General features: G+C 49.3%; 1 protein-coding gene across 7 annotated transcripts in view; it reads left to right on the forward strand.

Annotated features, from left to right (window-relative positions):
- The window catches only part of BCL2L11 (BCL2 like 11), a 48670-nt gene that overhangs the window by 13317 nt on the left and 9451 nt on the right, over positions 1-25902 (forward strand). For 4 of the 7 annotated variants that reach the window (XM_045287158.1, XM_004707928.2, XM_004707930.2 and 1 more), the window contains one exon: positions 16993-17102. The exons of 1 other annotated variant lie outside the window; for it this stretch is intronic. In XM_045287158.1, the coding sequence (XP_045143093.1) occupies positions 16993-17102 (110 nt within the window). Of the gene's footprint in view, positions 1-663; positions 747-16992; positions 17103-19762; positions 19890-25902 lie in introns of those variants that run through there. 2 more of the 7 variants (XR_006679805.1, XM_045287160.1) reach the window with 2 other exon arrangements.

Consider the following 25902-nt stretch of genomic DNA (forward strand, 5'->3'; position numbering starts at 1 on the left):
TCCACCTCAGGCTGCAGGGCCCCTGGGTAGCTGACTCTTGTCACACTGTCAGAGACCTTGTCTGTTTGTCCGTTTTTTCTGTCCAGGTTAAGAGGGATGACCTGGAAAGAATGGGGCTTCTCTCTGCGTTGTTGGAACTGGAAGTAGATACCAGGGGGCTTCAAGAAGTTAATGGAAAAGGGAATTAAAAAATAATAGACTCTCCTCATGAACTCCTTGAAGGGAATCCCTTCTTACATTCTTTTAATTGACTACTTATAGTTGGTATTATTGAGCTCTGAATGAAAATGTCCTACCCAGAACTTTAGAAAGCACCTCTATTTTCCTTTTATTTTTACTGCCTGTGTGGCATGGTTGAGGAAGCCTTAGGCTGCTAACCACAAGGTCAGGGATTCAAGCCCACCAGGCTTCTCCGTAGGAGAAGGTTGTCTGCTCCTATAAAGATTCGAAGCCTCAGAAGCCCAGTGTAGCGTCCAAATAGCCTCAGTGACAGTGGTGTTTTTGGTATATGAAATAAGAGGAGATTTAGTAGTAATCCAGGCTGCATTTATCACAAGAAAAGTAATAGTACGTTCTCAGGATCTGTGTGATTGCATCATAAAGCAGGAAAATCAGATACCATGGATTGAATTTTTCCTGTTACACGTTTTACCGTGTTTCCAGGTATTGTGGTGCTGTTTTAAGGACTCCTGGTGACACACACGTTGTTGGTGATTGGTTCAAGCCCACTAGCCACTCCATGGGAGAAAGAAGAGGCTTTCTGCTTCCAAAAGGAATCAGCCTTGGAAGCGCTACATGGGGTTGCTGTGAGCCCCAGACTCGGTGACCATGGCTGTTTGGAAGACACACATAAGCTTAGAATTAGCAGTTTGAAAGCTGAAAAATCTGATGCTTGCTTCTTGACCTGCTTTAAAAAATGCCCACTGAACCGATTACATGGAACTATGAGTGACCTCCTCCCTGGGGGACAGACAACCGAAAAGTGGGTGAAGGGAGACGTTGGACAGGGCAAGATATGACAAAATACCCATTATTAAACTATCAAGGGCTCATGAGGGAGGGGGGAGCGGGAAGGGAGGGGAAAAATGAGGACCTAATGTCGGGGGTTTAAATGGAGAGAAAATGTTTTGAGAAACGATGTACAAATGCGCTTTACACAATTGATATGTGTATGGATTGCGATAACAGTTGTATGAGCCCCTAATAAAATGTTAAAAAAAAATGCCCACTGCCACCAGTCAATGCTGACTTACAGCCACCCCCTGTGGGTTTCTGAGACTAACTTCACAGGAGTAGAAAGTCCTGTCTTTGGCCCAGGAAGTTGCTAGTGGTTTGACCATGCGATCACAGCCCAACGCATCGCTGCTATGCTGGCAGGGCTCCACGGTGACCTACTTCAAAACCACTGAGTTGTAGCACGTTCCCAGCGTCCTGGTCTCTTCGCCCTCCTGGTCACTGGTTGTCTTGTCTGTCTTGGGATGGGCTTCCATGGGCCATCTCTGCCACTGCCGCCTCCCACTACATCGAACGAAATAGTCTTCACTCTTTGTTTAGTCAGCCTAGGCTATTGTCCAGCCTCGTGTGACAGAAATTCCGGCTTCTTCCACCTTCTGGCCACTGTCCTCAACTGTGGCGCTACTTAGTTTGGAATGTGGCCTCTGAGGGAGCCTGTGCTGGCCCTGACCGCACTCCTCTCTTGCGAGAGTCACAGAAGTCACAGGTCTGTCCTGCAAGGCCCTGTAGACCAGTCCAGCCCCGTGCCACCCATCTGACTGTTGGCACAGAGCAGAGGGCCCGCCAGGTTCTGTTCTCTTGCAGGGAAAGCCAGCAGACATGCATGCACAAAGGTGTTCGTCTCAACAGTGCATCGAGGCCAAGAAGCTGTCAACAGTCCTAATGATCGGGCAGAATCTCCAAATTAGCGTGCATCCTTCTGACAGGCTTTGGTGCTGTCTGCTTAATGGGGCTCTAAGAGGAACGGCATCAAGTAATGCCCCTGGCATGATGTTACGTTAAAAGAAGATTACAGAAGTATTGATTATATCCTCCTTTGGTGTTTAAGCAGTTTACAAGCATAACAAAAAGATTAGAGGGAAAATACATCAAAAGTTAGTAGCGGATCTTTTTGTACTCTGCTTACTGGTGGTCCTGTCAGCGTGCCTCTGTACTGGCAAAATAGTCCCAACTCACATTTATGACCCAAACAGATCTGCTGGATGATAGGTGTCGTGCATAATTGCACTCAATTTTAATCTGCTTGTGGCACACCCATCAAATTAAACACACCATTGTCTATTTACTTAATCTTGTTGGTGTGATTCAATATTGCTAGCATGCCATTTGTGCATTGGTGGAAATTTCTGGGTTTTGCAAATGGCTAACTTGCTTGGCTGCTAACTGAAGGATGGGAGGTTTGAGTCCACCCTCACGCACCATGGGAAGAAAGTTCTGGCAGTCTGCGGCAAAAAAAATCGGCCCTTGAAAACCCATCAAGCCCAAGTTCTACTTCATGATACAAGAAGTCCCCGAGAGTTAGCATCAACTTGTGTGTGTGTGTGTGTGTGTGTGGCTGATCTCTAGTAGGAGTGAGAATAGCCAGATTTCATCTCACGTACTCTGGGCATGTTATCAGGAGGGACCAGTTCCTGTGGGAGGACATAGTGTTGGGTAGAGTTGAGGGGAAGTGAAAAAGAAGACCCTCCAAGAGATGGACTGACAGCGGTAACTGTGGCCTCGAGTCAGAGCGACCGTGAGGATGGCGCAGGAACAGGCAGTGCCCGGGGCCAGGATGAGTCAGAACTGACTCCGCGTCACTCGTCAACCGACCACAACAGCTCTAAGAAGAGTTTAGGTTGTTGGCCCAGTCACCAGAATCATATCTAACTTACTTTTTTTTGAGATCTTCCTTTTTGATTCTAGCAATTGAGTATTTTATTGTAAAGCCAAGGGTAGGAAACCGTTTTTTTGTTGTTGTTGTTTTTTAGCCAAGGACCCTTCGGATATTATAATAGCATTCGTGGGTCATATAACATTATCAGCTTAAAATGTAGCCTACTGTATTCAGTCAGGCATTTAATGAACTCCTCATGTGAGCGCTGGAAGGGATACTCTGGTGAGACACAAGATGTTAGCTGATAGTAATGATTTCATGAGCCTTATGTGGCCCCCGAGTGGGATAGGGAATGTCCCTGTTGTAAAGCATCTCCATGCAGTTGTGGTCAAGGTGGATTTTATAGCTGTTAATTGTTCTCCTTAATTCCCTTCTCTTGCACAGGGCAGTGCCCGGGTCTACATGGGACTCCGGGTTCTCCTCAAACCCACCTGGGCAAGTGTTAGTCCATCTGAGCTTCAGCTTGCTCACCCACCAAATGCTGACAATAATGTGACCCCTCTGCCCTTGGTCTTGGAGCTTTTCAGTAAGCTCACACAGTGGCAGAGCCTCAGTTTGCAGCGTCAGCCCTGGCCCCTCTGGGCTGTCACAGCCATAGCTAGGATCACTGAGCGTGGCTGTAAAATGCTCTGCTGCTTTCTGTGGACAGGAGCTGCCATTCCAACAGCATAGGAAACTCAGGGAAGTGAATTCATCTGGGAGCACACTATGGTTTCTATTCCCCTTGGCCCGAACACGAGCAAGCAAGGAAAGAAAAGAAACTTTTCTAGAAATTGGCTGGTGGTTGTGGGCAGTGGAGGTGTGGAATACCCACAAGTGGCACGGGAGCCTGCACCCACCCTGAGAAGACCCTGGGTTTCTTTGTTACATCCAGGGTTCATGGAGAAACATCTGGACGCTCTCTGAGCTGGGCCTGGGCCTGGGCCTGCAGGGAAATGGGTAACAACCCATTGAACGTGGCAGAAACTTGATAATAGTCCAAGATGTACAGGAATTACCTTGAAACATAAGATTGGATAAGATACCTTTTCCAGCAATTGAAAGTTAACGTAACATTTAAAATAAATGTGTAGACTGGTTGCGCATTGATTTAATGTTAGAAAAGTCTGTGGCCTGAGTAGAAGCAAGGGTTTTACTTTTCTTTTTTTTTAATTTTTAAAATCATTTTATTGGGGGCTCTTACAGCTCTTAGAACATTCTATACATCAGTTGTTATCAAGCATTTTTGTACATATGGTGCCACCATTGTTTTCTAAACTTTTACTTTATATTTGAGCTCTTGGTATCAACTCCTCTTTGTTCCCTCCCACCCTCTTGACCCATTGATAAATTATAAATTATTGTTTTCATATCTAAATACCAACCAATATCTCCCTTCACCCATGTTTCTGTTGTTCGTCACCCTGGTTTGGGGGTGGGGATGGGTTATGCAGTGATCATTGTGATTGGTTCTTCTCCACCCCCCCATCTTCTTCCTACCCTCCTGGTATTGCTACTCCCACTTCTGTTCCTGAGGGGGTTATCTGACCTAGTCCTCTGGTTCTTTGAGGCCCCCACCACCACCCCTATCATGACCCCAGTTCTGGTTAGACTGGAGCGTGAGCACTGGTACTGACAGGAGCTTACAACATAAGCAAGGGTTTTAAAGCTGCTTTTTATCCCCCTTTCCCTGAGAGAGTTCAATTCCGCTCCTTTGGTTAGAAAACACACTAATACAAGGAAAAATCAAGAAAGGATTGCTATGAAAGCATAGACATCGTTATTAAATAAACATATCAAAATGTGAAGCCATTGTTTCTCAACATAACCGCCATTTATTTCTCTTCGCATTTCCATCCCTCTGAGCCCTCCCCGAGCAGTCTGCGTTCTTGGATGGACACTCTTGGCATCCTCAGGGGACCTCAGTCTTGTTCCTAACATTCTGTGAGAGAGGACGTAGCTGGAGACCACGCCGGGGCCAGAGGACGCCCGGGGCAAGGTTGCCCCGTGAAATTCTCGCAGGACACTCCTCCTTGCCCTTGGAGAAATGAACGGGTGTGCTGTCGTGCTGGGAAAATGGTCCTCGGTGTAACTACCTTGTCCTTTTTTCTCATCTGTATTCTTCAGTTTCCTAAAAACCCCTTCATAATAAGCCCCAGCGATCGAATCGCCCTGTGTCCTTAGAGAAAATCTATCGAGATTACCCCTCGGGAATCCCACGAAAAGTCTTCACAGCCTTCTGAGCAGATCTCTCTGCCTTGAATTTAATAGGCCCGCCAGTCCTTGGAAAGCTACTGTTTTGATCGGATGTTTTATTTTGAAAGCACCCCAATGGGATAAGCAAAGTGTATTGCTGAGAGAGCCCGCCTGCGGCCATCCACGCATGGAGAGGCTTGTTGGACACATCTTGTTTGAAATAAACCCGCCTGTGCACTACAGTCCAAGTAGCAGAACTTTTTGACTTAACCTTTGCTTGCAATTTTGACTTTTGCTTACGAATTAACCCTTCCTTCACCTGATACTAGGAAACAGCTGCCAACAGTCAGTACAGATAGCATTTGCTCAGTGGAGGAGGTTAGCCCTGGCTTGAAGGTGACTAGGCATTCATGGTTTTAGGGCTTTGCTTCTAATGCATGGGGACCCTCAGTGTTGTGTGGGAATCCTCGTCTGCTTTCTCTGTTCTCTACCCTGGAGCAGAGCTGTGTGAGTTGTGGGTAGAATGGTGGCTTGCTGAGGCAAGAAAGGGCTCCTGGAAGGGGACTCTCCATGGTAAAATGGCAGAGTGGAGGTGGCTGAGGTCCTCTGACTCTTTACCAGGACGAACGAGATGGGGAGTGAGGCTCTCCGGCAGCCCAAGGCTGATTGCTGAGAAACTTTACCAGGTCTGACAGCAAGCTGCCCATCTCTGCTGGGTTCAGTAATCCTTTGCATTGGCCAGATGGAACCCGCAGACGGCACTCACAATTGTGACGTGTATTAGGGAACTAAAACAGAACAAAAACGAAACCCATTGCTGTTGAGTTGATTCCAACTCTTGGGAGCCTAAACGTCCCATTAGAACTGCAAGGCTGTGAGTCTTTCTGGAAGCTGGCAGCCACATCTTTCTCCCATGGAGCTGTTGGTTGGTTCAAACTGCTGACCATTTGATTGGCCGCTGAGCATTTTAAGCACTGTGCTACCAGGACTCCTCATAATTCAGGATCAGAAAGGACTTGGGACACAATTCTTTGGTTACAACTGCCTCTCGGCCACTCGGCACTGACAAGCTTCTCCCGGGCCCCTGACCTTTCTGCCCTGAGCCCTCTTGGGCTGGCCTGGCGGCTGGCCTGCTCCTTACTTTTGCTGATAAGTTCTTGGGAGCCCCCCATTCTTCCAGTAAGCTTCAGTCCAAAGGCACTCATAGCTACGTGGGTTGGCAAGCCTAGCTCTCCCAAGTGCCCAGAGGGACCCCACTGTGCCTGCAAGCCAGTTTTCTGTCACTTTGGTCTGGAGGGAAGCCCCTGGGCCATTTCTTGGGGTGCCCTGGTTCTGCTGCCTCTGTCTCGGCTGCTCGCTTTGTTGTGTCTGGTCATCTCAGTGCCCCAGCGTCCTGGCTCTGGAACGGACACCTGGCTCTTCACATCCCAAAGCCTAGGATGCGCGACTCCTCGGGGAGTTCAAATTAAATCTTGTGAAAAGAGACTCAGTCATTTCAACCAGTGGGGTGGGGTATGTGAGAAATTGAGTCGGGTACGAGGTCATGGCTTTCAGCTGACCACCTGGTGGCCTTGGGGACTTCTGTTTTCTCCCCCCTCAAAATCTCTGTTTCTGGGTGGCCAGAGAATGCTTCCTTTCCGGTTCAGTTCCGAGAGCATTGTACTATCCACTTATCAAAGAATTGCCTAGTGGTTCAAGACACCCCCTCCCCTGGTTTTTTTAAGAAGCCAGCATAAGCAGAAGGGCTGCCATTTTTTCCTGTATGCATGCGAGGTGAGCCCAGCCTGGCTGTTTCACTGGTTTGGTTGAGTGAGTTATTTTCTGGTGAATAAATGTGCCGGTGAGTGAAGACTTAAAGGTTTTTTTGTGCGTCTTTTGGTTCTTAAATGTGTGAGGTACTCTAGCTATGTTATTATACCATTAGTATGATATTTGTGTGTTTAGATCACAATTTACCTACACTTGAATTTTAATTCTTCTGAAATCGTTCAGTTTATGCATTTAAAAGAACGATTTGGGATACAGCAAGAATTTTTTTTAAGTCTTAGATTGTAATTAATTTTTTTAAAGCATTCTAGTGATACTCAATGCATTGTATAAGCGTCAGCAATTCCTTTACCTTTTTTTACTTGGATTTTTATCAGTGGGCTCATTTGAAACTTAGAACTGGTTTTGTTGTTTCTCTAGGGAAAGCTCAACGTACAAATTATACTCTGCCTACTAACCTGTTTTCTCTCAGCTCGCCCTTTTCTATAGCAATGGCTTCAAGTGTTGGAGTGGAAATTTCCAGTAGGTGGCCCAGTCCACTGACCCATTACAGCCCCTGGGGCAAGTCCCTTAACCTGGCCAGCATCCAGCGTTCTTGTCTGAACTAGGGTGTTGCAGCCATGAGGTCACGGCCAGCCTCCTGTGGGGAGCCTCCCATTGTCGGAGAGAACCCCAGCCCCAGGGTCCGCTGGGTTCCATGCCACAGAGCTGGACGCAGCGCCTGTAGATTCTGGAGGGAGAAGGGAGCTTCTGGAAGCAGGAAGTATGAGCCTAATAGAGAAAACAAAAGAAACTTAAAACCTCAGACCAGGCCTTCTTTCAGCACAAAATTCACATTGTAAACTTCAGCTTCCACAAAGGAAGTCATCTGCATGGGGGCGACATAATGCCATTCACCCAATATTCTTATGGTTTATAGACACACACACACACACCCCTCCCTCAGAATGACCCTACTCTTGAGATGGTGTGGTCACTTGAACAGCTGGCATCAGTTGGTGGCACTGTGGGTTTGGCACTGGGCTGCTAGTTTCAGACCCTCACTCAAGGCTGGCTGCTCTCAAAGATTTACTGCCTCAGAAAACCTGTAAAAATAGTTTTGGTGGGTGAGCTCCATTGTTTGGATAGGAAGTTGCCCACGCTGTCTTTCATTAGAAGGGATAAGTAGGTAGTTTATGTCTTTGCCCTAAAGTAAGCAGTGTTTCCCAACGGCATCACCCCAGAACTCCTCACGGTACATAGGAGGGGGCTTAAGTCCACTGTCCAAAATTCCATTTGCCAGTGACCTGTTTAAAGCCCCCTCAGTAGCCAAGGAAGATTTTAACTGCATAAATAAATTCAGTAGGTTTTTCAACCGCTTTAATTTAAGACTGTTGAAAATAGTTTTTTCCGTTCTGTGATTACTCCTGGTTTTGACCCGAGTCCTTGTGCTCATTATCATTAATACGAAGTAAGTAGTGTTTGAGGTTTTGGGGGTGAGATTAGGAGAAAAGACATCCTCGCCTGTTTCCTGTGACTGGTGTTAAATCTGAAAAAAGGAAATTCACACTTAGTGTATCGACAGAAATTTTTATATTTGTAGTTTTAATTGTCATTTCCTTTCCACGGTCTTATTGTTTTATTTAGCTAAGAACCACTTAAAGTCACTGAGAGCCTAGTACCTTTAAAAAAATAGCACCTTTAAAAATAATTTCTTACTGCTTTATCCCTCAAAAATAGTCCGGTGTGCATGGACCAATAGAGTTAGACACTTAGTTTGAAAAGGCCCGTGAAGGCTTTTAAAAAACCGCTCTGGGGGTGAGCTCCATTGTGTGCACAGGAAGTTGCCCCCCATGTCTTTCAGCAGAAGGGATAGGTAGGTAGGCAGCTCATGTCTTCGTCCTAAAGCGCGCTCTTGGTCTCCCTCTGGTTGTACTTCACTTGGAGGTCGTTTTGTCTTTCAAAGTGAGTTGGTGCAGTGAAATCCCTTATAATCCTCTGGAGGGGTGGTTGGCCAAGATGCAGGTACAGAGGGAGACAGGAAGCCAAGGAAGTGTGTCCCCTTTCCTGAGCCTCCAGGGCATACCCGGTTCAGAGCAGCACGTTTCCGTCTGAGCCTGAGGTGCTCTCAGGACCGGTGTGCACCTGGTTCAGGTTCAGGGCAGGTGGTGGCAGCTGTGACTGATGAAAACCCAGGGTGTAGTGTGTGAGGGAGCAATGGGGGCCACCCATTGGGCTTTGTACTACAAGGCCAGTGGTTCTAACCCACCAGCAGCGCTGTGAGAGAAAGGTGAGGCTACCTGCGCCCATGAAGATAGCCCCAGAAGTCCTAGGGAGCAATTCTGTTCTGTCCCGTTGGGTGGCTGTGAATGAACTCCTTGGCAGCAAGAGGATAGAACCCTGCATTTGATTCGCAGCCTGTACGCATTAAGCAAAGCCGTGTCTGTCCATGGATGTTGGTGTCTGGTTAACGATCCCAAACACCTTTTCGTGGAGCTTCCAGACAAAAACCTGGGGGAAAGGCTTGGTGATCGCTTTCAAGAAAAAATCAGCCCACGTGTTTTGTTGAGAGTGCCCGTTGGATGTAGGGGGTGATAGGTGGAGAATCAAGGCTGCGATGAAGGTGAGATGGAAACACTGCAAATCCTTCGGGACAGGTAGCAACAGGTCATACCTTTTCGCTAGGAGACAGTCCACACCTGTTGTTGGGAGGTGAGCACACAGGCTGGGAGAGACCAGGTGTGCTGAAGAGGGCTCCTGCACGGCCCTCCCGCGTGACAGCCAGTGCTGGGGGGCGGTGGGTGACAAGGAGGCATTTCCTTGGACATTGACCCGAAAGCCAGTATCTAGGTTTGCTCCTGGCACACCACCAGCTTCCAAACATGTAAAGATGCGTGTCAGGGACTGCTGGGGTGAAATTGGATAACCAGGCCTTCTGATGGTGAATGAGAAAAGTGTAGCACATTCATCTGAACACCTTTGGAGGCTGATTTTATTGTAAGAAACACACTGCGGAGGAGGTGAAAATCTCATCAACAGTGGGCTAGTATCCAAACTCTGTCCACCCTTCTCAGCCTTGGCTGTCAGGGTCCAAAGGTGAGAGGAACGATAAACTGGCAATTGATGAAACAGCTTGTTTTGATAACTTGATAACTGGGCCTTCCTAGTGGCCACGGGAAGTACAGGTCACACTCCGCTGGCTTCTCAGAAGTAAGCCTGACAGCACTGGAAGCTTCATCTCTGTCCACCGATTATCTGCAGTGGTTTGTCACAGTTGTGCACCAGGGAAAAGTGGACATGGGAGACTGTAACTCCTAATGCCGAGTATTGAAAGAATCTCTGACTGCTACCTTCATTTGTGTCCTACCTGAATTGATCGAGATGCTGTCAAATAGTAATACAGTGATGCAAGGGAGAATCAGTGTGTGTGTGTGTGTGTAGGCCATTTTATTTGAGATTCCTCAGAGCTGAAGATTTTCAGGCAGGCCATCTGGGAACCATGGAGGGCAATGAGCCCTTGCTGGGTGCAGCGGCTCCTCTCCCGGCGGGCGGGGGTGTGTGTGTGGGTTGCCTGGCAGTGGGAGTGCACTGGCCAGCTGCTTCCTTTCTCCAGAAGGCTGCTGAGAGTTCTGATGGGAGTCAGGGACCGGAGGGGCTGAATAGAATAGGCATTCTAGAACTTGTGGTTCTCCAAAGAAGTGCTGAGCTCCCAGGTGGCTGTTACCTGCCATCTCTTTTATGACTTGGCGTTTGGGCTGGCGGCATGCCTGCGCGAGGAAACAGCAGTCTCTGATGCCATCTCCCCTGCCTTGGGTTACCCGTTCAGACTCTGCGCGGCAAAAAGAGCGCACAACCCAGGATGTGGAGAGCAGTGGCATTCTGTCCATACCTGCAGTCTGGCACACGGTGAGACATGAGTGCGTGCATGTGTGCGTGTGTGGTTAAGTGTGCTCTGTTTTGAGTCATTTTGTTAAAGTCATAAACTCCATGGAGCCGAGAAGTCATGTTTCAACTTTGAACCCTGAGAATCAAGGCCAAGTGGAATGTTTCGCCCTTGGCTCCACCCAGGGCCACAGAGCTTACTGCTTAAAAGCTCATCTTGATTTTCCCCAAGTCTCCATCGATCGCCGAACAGAAAGGCAGTGCAGAGCAGAATGTTTCTGCAGATTTCAGCTGGGTCTCGACACCACGGCTGAAGCTCCGGCAATGATGTGGTGCCGTGCAGCCGGGCACTGTCCAGCCTGGAGCTTGTCAGGGGTGGGTGATGGTGGCTCATGGTCACTCAGAAAGGTGAGCTATGCCCATCCTGCCCCTCGGGGTGCACTGGCAGCCACCCACCCCGTGCACATGCATCAGAGCTCCGGCTGCGGGGTGAGAAGAGTGAACATGCAAATCGTGATAGGACTTCAGTTCTGCATGCTTGCTGTTTGTGGGATTGAAGCTGATGCGCCTTCGCAACAAAGCAGGTTTCTCTTGATTGTTGAGCTCGTTCTGTTTCTGTGTTCATTTTCCTGTACTGACTGGCAGTGCTACAGAAAGTCCTCTTCACTGGCAACCACTTAACCACGATATTAATTTCACTAGCAACATGATTTCACTACCAACCACTTAACCACGGGAGAATATATCTTTTTTTCTCAATTGCTGAGCTTTGAGGATTTGAAATTTCCTCTGGGTTAGAACATAGTTCTGCCACTGAACCAGAAGTCTGCTCATTAAAAAACATGCAGCTTTTAGGAACTCACGGTTCCTTTGGCATTTGAAAAATACTGTGGCCCCCACCTTGGGGCAAAGTCCTGAGCACTTACTGGAACCAAACACCTTGAGAGAATGAGTCACTCAGCTCGGCACTTAAAAGGACCGTCTGGTCTCGGGCCATCTAGGCCAATTGGCAGAAACCTCTGACAAAGACACAAAGTCAGTGTTGTGCATCTGGCTCTGATGAGTGTTGACCGGGTCTTCAAAGTTTGTGAGCAGCCATCTAAGGGCACAACTACTGGTCTCGCTCCTCATCTGAAACAAGGACGAGTGGGAAACAACTAAGAGGACTAATGGACCACCCCTACTTCCCCAAACCCCAGTCTTGGCTAGCCTGAGATTACAGTTAGACGGGGCCTGGCTACCACGTAGAGGCCACTCTGATGGAGACCACACAATAGAGGAGCTCAGAGCCTAACAAAAGAGCAGACTGGCCAGTGTGGTAAAGACTGTCTAGCACTGTACCCACCCGGGAGCAACTTGCAGGCCGACAGCACAGGCCTGCCTCTAACATCGATACTGACACCAGTGAGGAGCGATACTGACACCAGTGAGGAGCGAGCTTCTCTGAGCAAGCCCCCGCAGGGGGCCAGCAGGGCAGCATTTGCCCAAAAACAATCTCAGGAGGCAGGAAGGGCGGGGCAGGAGAGAAGGCTGAATGGGAGCTGGAAGCCGGGGAGGAAGTGGGAAAGTGCTGCTCCATTGAGGGGATTGCCACAGTGTCACCAAGCAAACTACACTGCCGACCAGACGACGAATCCGCCCAATACACGTCCCCCCAAATGCCCCACCCACCCCACGCCAGGGACAGAAAGGCAGACAGCTGGTGCTTCGTGGCATAGCCCCACGGGACGTAGTCATACCAGGAGCTTCTGAACAGCAAAAATGACCTCACACAACTTTCATGGAAATCCCGCTCTGTCACCCTTTTGATATTGTGGACTCGCACACCACCGTGTTGTGAGAATTTGGATTGGTGTTTTTGTTTTGGACAAAGAAAACCGAAGCCAGCAGGTTCCCGCAGCTCAGGGCAGTGCTTGTAGGAGTGGCCCCATTCTCCTGGGGACCTCGGCCTGTCCCTGCCCCTCGCAGCTCTGAAGTAGCTGTCGGTGGAGAGAGAGCAGGTCATCCTTCCTTATGCCCCTGAAGGGCCGCCACAACCACCCGCTATCCCCCCCACCCCCCACCCCCCACATGCTCAGAGTCCATTTTATGTTCATGTAAAGTTGCCTTAAAAGTTAAGAGATTTCAAGTCTCAAAAGTCAGGTACCAGCATGTAGGGTTATTAGGGTTAGGACTTTCCTACAGGCTGGCAGTATAAACTTCAGTTGCCTCGTTTGCTAAATTGGCTGCATTAAATACAGCAGGACTCATCTAGTGTGCTGGGTATCCAGGTATGATACAATCGTGAGAGCTTGGAGGGAGTACCTCTGACCTGAGCCCCCATCCTCCCCCTGGGCAGGGGACGCACCTTGCCAAGCCCGTCCTGGTTCATCGTCAAGCTGACTGGCGAGGATCTAGGAAACTGGGTGACAGGAGTGTAGAATTAAGCCAGCTGCTGATTATAAAGAATTAAACCCTTAATTCAACCTCTGACCAGTTCCCATGGGACTGACGGGAACATTCCCAAGGTTGGCTGGCTGGCTGGGTTCTGTTAGGTTCTCATGTGCCATACGTAAGACCAAATGAGACAGTCACTATTGCCTTTGCATAGCATACCCCCACCTCCCAATAAAGAGGGCTTGTCATCACTCAAAGAGAGACCTTGGGAATTTATACTTAACGGGTTAAAGCCACCTTTAAATAGTACTCAGGAGCTCTGGTGGTGTAGCGGTTATGTGTTGGGCAGCAATCCGCAGGGTCTTTAGTTTGAAACCACAAGGCGCTCCTCAGGAGAAAGATGAGGCTTCTACCCCTGTAAACATCTGAGAACTCCACAGGGCCACTTCTACCCTGTCCTGTACTGGCGCTATGAGTGGGCATCAACTTGATGATTGTAAGATTGGTTTTAAATAGTAATGGGGACAGGATACCTTGAAAATACCCCCAATAAGATTTTTTTTTCATCTTTTGACTTTACAGCCCTGCATTCTATTAAATAACAGCTTTTCAGCGATCACACACATTAGCACAGTTAATGGGTCTCTTTCTGATCCGTAAGATTGCCAATTTTAGTGTGTCCTGAACCTGGTGCAGTTTGATGTCTTTGGTTAATACAACTCTTATAACTACAAAGACATGACACGGCATCTGGCAGCTCCTTCCACCCTCTGCTTAGGATGTCCCAGGGTCCCATGTCTGGGGCTGCCTGCTTAGAATCATATAGGGAGCCCAGAGCCGTGCAGCCTCCTGGTCTACCCACTGTCTCACTCCACAGAGGCCTCCACAAACTCATGGGCGTGTCTGCGGCAGCGCCATGATTCAAGTCGACAGCAACTGAGCTTACTAGTCATTCACTTTCAGTGGAAGCAACAGGCCATTGCCTGTGTTTCTCCTTCACCAGCCGCCCCCAGAAAGGACTCAAGCCCCGTCTATAAGTGGAGGGCATTGAATCCAGTCAGCAAGCCCCATATTGCCTTCTTCCAGGCTGGCTAGATTTTAACAGGCGACTGGGTACTAGCTTTGCTAAACTGACCCCCACACAGACTGACTTCTTCCTTCAAGCTTCTGGTTGCCAACTCACCCAGGGAACAGGCAGAACTTTGTAAACCACACAGGTAAGTAAGGTGTTAAATAGAATTCAGTAGGATTTGCCCGGGGTCTGGGCGAGTTATTTTTTATTGTATTTGATGTAAGAAATACTGGGTATGCTCACAGGTGTGCATGCCCAGGAGAGAGAAGCTAGATGTTTCCTTGACACGAATGGCGAAACGCCAAAACACAACCCTGTAGAGTCGGGACTCGATCCCTCTCCCACCAACTCCAGGAGCAGCATCTCAGCCACACCTGGCCTGTGGGCATTCATAGTTAGGGGAAGAGTGAATAGCTCAGTTTATCAAACACTGGTAACTGGGCCAGCGCTTTTTACCAGTCTGCCCTCTTTGTAAAACCCACAGCCTACATGTCACAGATTGTAATACTGCTATAGCTTTTTCTTCACGTTTGACTCTGGGACAGGAGGTAAATTACTCTCAAGTAGACCCCTGGCCAGTGCTGAGTGAGTGGGGCTCGAAACCCAATAGAGGTGGGTGACAGTGGTTCGGAAAGCAGCCCTGTGATGCCCTGCAGGGGTGTGGCTGCTTTGTCCTCCTGCGGGTGTCGACGCCCGGCTCCTGAAGAAGAGCCTTACTAAGACCACACCTGCAAAGCACACTGCAGGCCCCCAGGCGCAATAGAGCCCCCAAAGAAAATGTTCCAGAAGGCCTGACTGCTGACAAGCAGTGGAAAATAGTACGGATGTGTTGCCTGTGCTGTGCTAACTGTAGTCAGTCCTTCGGGACTACAAGCCTGGGAAAGGGAAGTGACCTCCGCGTGCTGCAGTGCCCGACTAGATCTTCATGTCTGCCCCACTGTTCTGTCAGGTGCATTGTCATCCAACCCTTAGCGTTTGAATGATGAGCATTGGCTATCATTGTGTGACCGTGGCCATTTTTTAATGTGGTTGGCTGTGTCTGCAGGCAGTCAGCCTGGTTCACCCTCAAGTTGCCCGTCATCAGCCGTTCTAGTCCTCCACGAGTTCCTCTGAGCGGGGCGCTGACTCTAGCTTATTCCTCGAGTGCAGATCATTCTGGAAAGGATTGCGTGTTCGGCAACTTCCACACCCACCCTCTATGGCGTAGGCGAAGCACACTCCGATCTTGAGGGATCATTGTTCAGTTCACTTGTGTGGGAACCGAGAAGTGGGAGGAAGAGTCTGACGAGCTATAAGAAAGGCCTCGGAAACTTTGAGAACGATGTTGATGTTGATGATCGCACCGCTCTCTGTATGATCGATAGGATCGAGCGATTGTAAATAGTTACCGTCTCGTAAACACCACAGGGGGAGGGGTTTCTATGAGCCAGCATTGCCTTGATGGCCGTGAGTTGCATGACATGTAAATTGCATGCCAATAAAACTATTTTGGGGAAAAAGGCCTTAAAAAGTTGGTTTTTAAGTGCTTTTCTAGAGCTCTGAATCAGCATCAGCATGATTGACCTTCTACTTTTTGATTTTATTGACGTTGCTCAGAAACTACCCGTGGGTTTTTAAATTGCCTCGCCCTGAGCAGAACATCAGCACTTGCTTGCTGTGTGCACACACTTCCCATCCTAACAGTGAGCTGACAGCAGCCACGTGTGACTAGCTGTTGAAATCCACGAGGCTGCTGCTTCTGGGCACAGTTTGCTCGTCTCTTTCTCTGGGTGTCAAGCGTTTCCTTGTGAGTGGAGAGCGTTGTTGTCCTCGGGTGGTATGAAGATGGGCTCTTTGGATTACACCCAAACGCAGCCGCCTCCATGTTCAGCTCTCCCATGGCTATGAGCGGGCTCGCTAGACAATCGGATGAATGTGCTGGGCGTGATGTTAGTGACAGCCTAATGGAAGGGCCCAGCTCCCTCTTTCTCCTCTTCAGAAATGCCTTTGCTCCTGAGGCCAGTACAGCTCCTCTACCCATGTGGTGTTTGGAGTCTTGAATCCGTCTTCATTGGCTCCATTAATATTGAGACAAAACACGCAATTACACTCACCCATTAGCCCTGTGGCAGCTCGTGGTAAGCCTGGCTGTTTCGGTGCCCATCACAGCACCTACTGCCATAGAAACGTTTTCATTCACACAGCGGCTTCGAGTGTCTGTTTCTTGCGTACTTTGCTTTGGACAGGGCAACCGTGTCTCCTGATACTCCCGTGTGATGTTGCAAAGTTTCCTGGAAATGCTACTTTGTGTTAAGGCCCCAAATCATTATTGTACTGACAACCCTGTATTTTTATGTTCCGATATGCTTCAAAGGAGCCCTGATGGCATTAGCGCCCTGCACTGAGGTCAGCACTTTAGAACCACCAGATGCTGTGTAGGAGAAGGGTGAGGCTGTCTGCTCCCCGTGGAGATTTCCAGTCTCGGGCAGCTGTAGCCCAGGAAGTTCTACTCTGTCCTGTAGGGTCGCTGTGAGTGGGAATTGGCCGGACGGCAGAGTGCTTGGTTTGAGTGAGATAAGGGTTCAAGTGTATCTCTCTCATGATACTTTTCGTACTATCTTTGTGGTGGGTATTTGTCTTCTTGAAATGGCAACATAAACTTAAAGCATTAAAAAAATGTTTGTAATTCACTGACTGTGCAGTTTTAAAAAAGGGATGTAACGTACCTGGTCACAATAAACCTTTAATACATTGCTGTAATCCTTGTAATCAGAGAGCTTCGAACCACAGGAGGAAGCATGAAGTGGACTTGGGAGTGCTCAAAGTGGTTTTTGGGAAACAGTGTCATGTTGTTTTCTCTGTTCCGACGCAGCTTCCATGAGGCAGTCCCAGGCTGACCCTGCAGAGCTGCGCCCGGAGGTGTGGATTGCTCAAGAGTTGCGGCGAATTGGAGACGAGTTTAATGCCTATTATCCGAGGAGGGTAATGCTATTTTCTTTTCTTCTTTTTTTCCACCTCGAATTTACCTCCCCCTACCATGGTTTACAATAACTACATAAATGACTGATAATGATTAGATTCCTCTTCTGATAATGAGAGCCCATACTGCCCTTTGTGCCACCTCCCACGGTGTCTCCTCCCATTCCCCAAGTGCTTGATGCTGAGCTTCAGTGATGAGGAATTATTAAATGCAGTGTCAGGTGGCCAAGGAAGTTATTGAACACAAGCCTTAAGACAGCAGTGCTAAGAAGACGGATCGTTGTATGCTTCAAATAGCTCTACAGAAATCATACTTGTTTTCAATCCACATAGGCTCAGTTTTAGGTCAAAGTTACAGAAAGTGAACACCCCTGTTGATCTCGCTGTACATTTATTGATTGAACTGTATTCGCCTGGAGGCCACTAAACTGATAGCCTGTGGTTGGGGTAGAAAAACTTTTAACTATGGACATGATGGACTGCACTTAAATTTTTAGGCGTGCTTTGTTTTAATCAAACTTTTATCATCATCTGTAGAACAGGGTATTTGGGGGGGGGGTTGTTTTGCCTGGTGGCAGTGTGTGTGAGCATTTATTTGGATGCCTTTTCCACAGGGAAGACATTTGGAAATTGATAGGCTTTCCCACTGGGCGTTAGGGCTGTTGTGAGCATGTGTGACTTGACTTTTGTATGGCGTGCATTAATAGACGGGTGATGTAATATTTTTCTTAAAATCTTTGTTTCTTTGTGTTGGTTTATCTAAACGGAAGGCAGTCTAGTCTGTTATGGAAAATGTAGTTGTTAATAGTATTCTTTCTAATTTTGTTAACTTCTCCCTTATTTTTTCTAAATGTTATTTTTTGGAGACTTTTACTATTGCACTTTTTTTAGTCATAATTTTTTTTAAAATGAAAAGCAGTCAGGTTCAGGGCACCTCAGTGCTTCTCTTTGATGTTAACTATTAATTAGTTCGCTTTCTTTTTTAACTAGCTATTCCTAAGTAAGTGGATGTTGCCTTTTCATCACTTTGAATCATTCCCCTTTTCCCGTTCAGGCTCATTTTGAAAGACACCCCTTGGCATTTTCCCCAATAGCGGCTTTCAATTCTCAGCGTAGAGCTCCCTAAAGAAGTCAGGGGCTCTGGGACCCTCTTCCTGCAGAGTGTATCGTGTGTGTGGAGGGGAAATGGGGTGTAGTCCTGGCTTTATGGTTACATGAGAGTGTCCCATTGGATGGATGGGCTTAGAAGCCTCTCACCTGGTTTGCATTGGCACGGAGCCTGGCTTTTACATACCTGCTGTGGACCAGCCTACCAAACAGCAATTCCTTCTCAGCTGAGCTCTGAAATGGTCATTGGGGGAGGTTGATCGGTATTATGGTTTGCCGCTGAAGTCACTCTTCTCCCAAAGCCCTCTGCCTTGGCTTACCTCAAGGATGTTGATGTGGCCATGTGGGAGGCACAGAGTGGAATCGGGTGCCGGCTAGTGAAAATACGGGTCGCAGTGCTGAGCACGAGGAAGTGGTCATTTGAAGAGGGTAGACGGAATGCCCCCGAGTCCTGGTTCCAGAGCACGGCAGGGCAGCAGCTTTTCTCAGGGGAGTAGGTATTTGGAATGAACCCAGGCCTTGGACTGACCATGGTCCTGAGCCTCACTCTGAAGGGGATAGGTAGCTCTGGTGCCCTCAGAGTCCATGCATGCGCTACCCCGGACCCTGAGGTGGGCATGTTCTCAGACTGGGTCACTTGTGCCCAGTGTGGTCACTGAGCTGCTGTGCTTACTGGGATGTGTGCCCTTCTCGGCACTGTCTGGTACATATGACTGAAAGGCTTTCCGAGAAGTGTCCAGAAGTGTTCCTGGTGAGCTGCTGGGGGGTCAGGGAAGAGGGATTGGAGCCCTCACTGACGTGAGTGGGTGACAAGTTCCCGTGTCACGCGCAGTGAAGCACAGACATGGGTTTGCCTCCTTGGATGGTGGGATTGAAGTAGGATAAGCATATACCATCTTTCCCTCCTCTCTGTATGTCACCCTTTGATTAGGCTGCGGGTGTTGAAGGTTGCCTTACCGGTCTTTGTCAAATGCTTCTGGTACAACAAATAGACATAGTCCCATCGCAGTATTTTATCATTGTGCATTTTTCTTGTGATTACCTTGTTTTGCATATCTTTAATGATCTAGTGCAGAAATAACTGCAGGACTTTAGGCTTTCTAAGTAATCGAGGATATTGGGGATCAGTGGTAGGATCTAATTTTTCTAAAATTAAAAGGTGATAATTTCCACACGTTCAAAACACCAGACTCAGAGACTGAGGGTAGAAACAGCGACCCAGGAAACCACAGAGACCTGTTGAGAGTGGTGTGCGAGAAATAGCCTGGATGTCCACTGTATGTAATCACACTGGTGGCCCATCGTTAACTGTTGGGGTGGAAATCTGGTGCAGGGGCGGGGGAGGCAGCTGTGGAACGGACTGCATTCAAATGACCTGCCCTCCAGGGGGGAGCTGGTGCCCGGGGCTGTATGTACGGTAGTGGGTCTGAGCGATTGAAATATTTTGTGTCTGTATGTGCTTAATACTATGCTACGAGTACGAAACTTTCTAAAGTGTTCATCTTTATTGCTATGCGCCTTTTGAAGCCTGACAGGATATTTTCCCATTTTTTCAGTTAGAGAAATAGAGGAAGTTGTCCTGTAGTTGTCATGTATTGAGTCCACTTAAGGGCAGTGGGGAAGCATATGAGACGGAGCTGTGGCATCTGAATCCTTGAAGGAGGAGGTGAGAGAGGCAACCAGGTGAGCGCAAAGTCCCAGTGCATGTTCCCTTCCTCTCCTGAACTCGGCTTGCATCGCCCGCCCACCTGCCTGCCTGCCCGCCAGGATGGCTGGCAGGGCCAGGCGACCAGCCCCGCCCATTTCATGAGAGTGTTGTGTGTGTGTGTGTGTATGAATTTTGATTTTGAGATAACTTTAGACTTTGCAAGAATGCTACAAAGAACCCTCTTACATTTGCCACCCACCCAGTGTGAATGTTTTAGCACATTTGCTCAGCGTTATCTGTCTTTATATAGATATATCTGCCTTTTTTGTTGGTTTGTTTTATTGATTTTGTTTTCAGGACCAATTGAGAATAAGTTACAGGCACAGTGCCCTTTTACTACTAAAGTCTTAAGTGTGTGTTCCCCAAGAATATTAGTCTCTTCTGTGATCATAGTGTAATTTTCAGAATCAGGAATCTGAACTCTGAACCATATTCAAATTTTACCAGTTGGCCCAATATGTAGAATATGGTGGTAAAATCATAATAGTAAAGCATAGTTTGGGCCCAAGAACCAATTCCGGATCGTGTCTGCACTTGGCTTCAGTGTCTCATTTGTCTCCTCCCTCGGTGACCCGTCTTTCAAGTCAGCTTGGGAGGAAGGGCATAGGACAGTGGCAGCCTCTCCCTGAATGTAGCATGTTGTGTGTTTGTATGATTTGGCTCCGACATTGCACCCAGGAGGGACACATGTGCTTCTCAATGCATCACACACGGTGCACACCTGGTCCCATTTCTGCTGATGTTACCTGCGATGCTTTGGTTCAGGTGGGATCTTGTGCGGAGTTATTTTTCTATTTGCAGTGGAAGGAAAGTACTCGTAAAGTGGGGCAAGAGCTTCGTCTTCTCTCCTATTCAGTTGGCTTCCTGTTCCGTACCGTGGGTGGTTCTGCATTACTCTCAGTATTCATTTGGTGCAGAAATTGCCCCCCAGTTTGGCTAATGGAGGCCTCCCAGTGCCTTTTTGGCCAGGCCCTTCACATCCCAGTGCCTGACAGCACAGGCACCTGCACAACGTGTTGTGGGACCGAACCCAAGGGGAGTGGAGCTCTTATAAGGCAGTTTTGTGGAGCGACAGGTGCCCACCTGGTGTTGGGGAGGGGGGGCATGTCAGGTCCCTCTGTCCAGCTCTGCCGTGTAGAGCACACTTGTGGGGCTCGGAGGAGGGAAGGCGAGGGCTGTGGGTGAAGACCAGGTGTTGGCAAGGTGCTGGTGGGCCTGTGGCGGGGAGAGCCACGGAAGGAAGCTGCATCTTGACGTGGCATGTGTGAGGAAGACAAGCACCGTGCCTTCCGCCGAGTGGGGACACGGTGTGCACGCCGTGTTTCAGCAGCTCGCACCGTGAGGCCCCTGCGGCCGCCGTCTCTTCATCTTCCTCCTCCCTCGAGGGGGCATCCTCACCAGGCATCCAGGTGTCTGTCTTTTTGTTCTTTACACAGCCCTGGCCCATCCGCTGGACATTGTGTCGGCAGGTGGAGGTCACGGCTGAGTTGGTGGCGCCTGTCTGCCCGCATTGGCAGGCATGGAGCGCTGTGTGCCCACCATAAACCAGCCCTGCATTAATGGGCCCACTGGGAGGGAGGAGGGGTCCAGGCTATGGGGGGTCTGGTATGTGTCACCAGGCCCTTCAGAATGGAAAGGCACTTGACCTCAGATTAAGACCCGCGCTCCAGCCCAAACAAACCCAAACTCCCTGCCATCTCGTTAATTCCGACTTGACTTGGGCCCTGTGGACAGAGTAGAACTGCCCCTGTGGGTTCAGACTAAACCCTTACAGACAGCTTCCCCTCTGAGTGGAGAAAGCTGGTGTGAACCACCACGCTTCAGCCTGGCAGCTGAGTGCTTTCCTCGCGGTATCTCCAACGCTCCTCCTGAGAGCGGAGTCCTCCCCAGTTCTGGGCAGCCCCCGGGACTTCCCACGGCTTTCTTGGGGTGGTCAGGCTGTCCACCCTGTTGCTCTGTGTGCCAGATGGGGACCTGGGGAGCTCAATGGATAGCAGCCCATAAAGCTGAGACTGACTTTAGACAGGACGAGAAATGAATGAAAACCCTCTCTCATGGTTCTGCTTTAACTAGAACCACCACCAGCAGTGTGTCTGTGCAGGCAAGGGCAGGTGCGAGCAGGCGGCCCCTGTGCAGCCTGGAGGGCCGCGCTCTGCTGCTGGCACGGGGAGCACGACCTGCGATCGCATCCGTCACCTGCCAGGACACTCCCACCGCATAGCCTCTGCCAGAGCTTGACTGCCTTCTGTGCTCCCTCCTGACGAGTCGAAGTCCCAGTGCTGTGTGAGCCTTGTTTGCATTCACAACAGTCACTTCTGTAGATGGTGTGCGAGAAGAAGACCCAAAACCCACTGCTCTTAGTCAGTTCCAACTCCCAGCAACCCTATGTAGGGTTTCTGAGGTTGTAATTCTTTGCGGGCACCAGGCAGCTGGTGGGTTTGAACCGCCAACCCTGCTGTTAGCAGCCTGATGTGCCACTGGGACTTTGTGGGTAAGAGCGAAGTCTGAATTGTACAGTCAAAATTCAGGGTGTGTGTGTAGACAGCGTTCTGTAGACGCTGCCATTAATTGAATGCTAGAGTTTAATAAAGGAGCTTCCGAGCCACTCTGGATAGAATAGTGAAAACTTGATGTATTAGTCCTGGTAGACTAGAGAAGCAAATTCATAGACACATGTGTATAAGAAGGAGCTTTACATATATAAGAGCTATTGAATATTCAAGTCCATAAGTCCGATATTAGCCCATATATCTGATACCAATCTATAAAGTCCTCTTCAGACTCATGAAACACTTGCAATGATGCCGAATGCAGGAAGATCACAGGCCAGTGGGTGGGAAGTCTTGTGGATCCAGTGGCGGTAGAGGCATCTCCGAGTGGCTCCTCCAGCTCCAGGGCTCTAGCGTAGCTCCATGTGTCTCGCCAGCAAGCCTGTCTCGCAGGGCGTGAGTGTGTGCTCCACTACCAGTGAGCTGTCACGCCTGCAAAGGAGGTCATCAATTGAGAGGCTAAACTCCACCCCTTCACCCTTTAGTCTCAAACTGACACCAGCTATGTAACTACCATCCTTGGGATGTCATTTCTGCCAGGCCATCAAGTGGACTCAGCTCACAGCAACCCTGTCCGGCAGAGCAGAGTGCTGCTGGGTCCTGTGCCGCCCTCACAGTTCTTGGTCTGAGCCCCCGATGCAGCCCCCCGGCACCCATCCCCTGAAGAGCCTTCCTCTCTTTCGCTGCCCCTCCACTTCACCAAGCACGATGTCCGTCTCCGGGGACTGGTCTCTCCTGACAGCACGTCTAACGTACATGAGACGAGTGTCCCCCCCACCTCTCAGAGCACTGCGCTTCCAGACTCATCTGCCCGCCCCTTTTGGCAGCCCGTGGTTCTTTAAAGTATTCTCTGCCAGCACCCTCATTCACTGTGGATGGCAAATACTAAATAAAGCTAGACCCAGCCTATGAAGTAGCGTGAGTTTTGCCCCACACCTTATATACTTTTAGCCCTGTTTTCTTTTTAATTTTTTAAAAATCATTTTATTGGGGCTCGTACAGACAGCTCTTATCACAATCAGTACATTCATCCATTGTGTCAAGCACATTTGTACATTTGTTGCCATCATCATTTTGAAGACATTTTCTTTCTACTTGAGCCCTTGGTATCAGCTTCTCATTCCCCCCTCCCTCCTCTACCCACCCTCTCTCACGAACCCTTGATAATTCAAAAATTATTATTTTTTCATGTCTTACACTGTCCAGTGTCTCCCTTCACCCACTTTTCTCTTGTCCCTCCCCTTGGGAGGGGCTTATATGTAGATCATTGTGCTCAGCTCCGCTTTACTCCCCTCACCTGCCCCTTCCCCTCCTGGTATGGCTATGCTCAATATTGGTCCTGAGGGGTTTATCTGTCCTGGATTCCCTGTGTTTCCAGCTCTTATCTGTACCAGTGTACATGCTCTGGTCTAGCCAGATTTGTAAGGTAGAATTGGGATCATGATAGTGGGGAGGATGAAGCATTAAAGAACTAGAGGAAAGTATGTTTTATCGTTGCTATACTGCACCCTTACTGTCTCATCACCTCCCCGGGACCCTTCTGTAAGGGGATGCTTAATTTTGTACGGATTGGGCTTTAGGTCTCTACTCCATACTCCCCCCCATTCACAGTATGTTTTCTTGTTCCGAGTCTTTGATGCCTGATACCTGATCCCTTCGACAGCTTATGATTACACAGGCTGGTGTGCTGCTTCCATGTGGACTTTGTTGCGTCTGAGCTAGCTGGCCGCTTGTTTACCTTCAAGCCTTTAAGACCCCAGACCCCATCTCTTTTGATAGCCGGGCACTATTAGCTTTCTTCACCACATTTGCTTATGCACCCATTTGTCTTCAGCGATCTTGTCAGGAAGGTGAGCATCATGGAATGCCAGGTTCATAGAACGGTGTTTTTGCATTGAGGGAGTACTTGAGTGGAGGCCCAATGCCAGCTGACTGTTTTCACAGCATGAACCATTGTGCATCACTTACCTCAAACAGGCCTTTGGTTTCAACAGATACTTCCCTCGGAGCAGGAGGAACCCAGTTTGGGGTTTGGATTCTAAGCCCTCCTAGGGCTGCATCACAGCTTCTTGGGCATCTGAGTGGGGCTTTTAATCTCTTAAGGGAGGAGATGAGCAGGAAACTGCTTGGCCGGTCTGTAGACCACAGGAATAACAAGCCCCCTCCCCACTCGTCCCTGGATGTGTCCCCGTGGAGCAAGGCTGGAGAGGAGAGCTTGTGATTGAACAGCATGACGCCTCTGTTCCCATGTTCTGAGTTGGGGCATCTCGGGACAGCGTGCCCCTGCCTTAGTCTGATATTTCATCTGAGGAGCCTCTCGCCACAGGCACCCCGTGAGCTCAGTCTCCAGCTTCTCTGTGGTTGGAGCAGCACACGTTCATCAAAACCAGACCTGAGATGCCACGTGATTGTTGGCAGAAATGACCCGATCTCCCGAAAGATGTCAGCACTCAGCCCTCACTTGCTGGGGCTTCTTTCTGATTGGCCTCTGTCTCACTCAGTCGCCATTTAAAATAATGTTCCCATGGGGAAGGGCAGGGGCATGAATCTCCCACAGAATCACAGGTCCCACCGGTCCCCCGTGTTTATGGCAAGTGCCCACACACTCTGACGGATGCCGTGACTACAGCCCTGGCCGTTCTTCTCTGGCCCCTGGCCCTCCACCCTGAGCTCTCTGGCCCCCAGCCCCGGACAGCCTGGAGTGTAATAGAGTCGGCGCTGCTGGCTGCCCCGAGGGAGGGGTACGAATCACTCGGTGGCTCATAATCTTTTGCTCTGCACACTTGGCTTGTGACCTTATCTCAGCCTAAAACAAGGCTTCCGTCAGACTTGAGGGGTGTTCTGCCCAGGTGCCCATTGCACGTGGCAGGTAAGGGCTGGCCCTGCACTGAGAAGGTAGCAGAACAGCCTCCCAGGCACTGAGGCACCAGAGTTGGGGTGCTAGGTGCGGGCTTCCCTCTCCCATTCTTTTTCCCTTCTTGGAACCTTGTGTGAAGCGTCTCAGGTAGGGCGGGCCTCCTGGCCCTGCAGCCTTCCAAATTGGCCATCCCGTGCTCCCCACGGGCTTCCCTCGGCCTGCTCTCCTGTCTGGCTTGTGGTGGTGGGGTGAGGCCGGCAGGCATATATTCAGTCTTTGATCAGCGGTGGGTTTCATCCCTGAGCTTGGGTGCTCATGTCCAGAGAGAGGCCCAGTCCCCAGGCCAGTGCAGTGCAGCCAGGCATCCACTGCCTCCACGGCTGGTCCCCTCGGCAGCTCGGGTCAGGTCACTTTTGTTTTCCAAGCACCTGCTTCCCTGGATTGAGCAAGAGAGCATTGTTTTTCTTTGATTATTTTGGCCTCCGACTGTAAAAAAAATTCCCTGGGACTCAGTGGTTGCTCCAGATGTAACTGGAAGACGGAACTGGGCTGAGGCTGCCGGCTGTGGGCTGCTTGCAGCTG

Source organism: Echinops telfairi, unplaced genomic scaffold (genome assembly GCF_000313985.2).
Source record: "Echinops telfairi isolate 266 unplaced genomic scaffold, ASM31398v2 ScPeMD7_11;HRSCAF=52, whole genome shotgun sequence".
NCBI classification, from domain to species: Eukaryota; Metazoa; Chordata; class Mammalia; order Afrosoricida; family Tenrecidae; genus Echinops; species Echinops telfairi.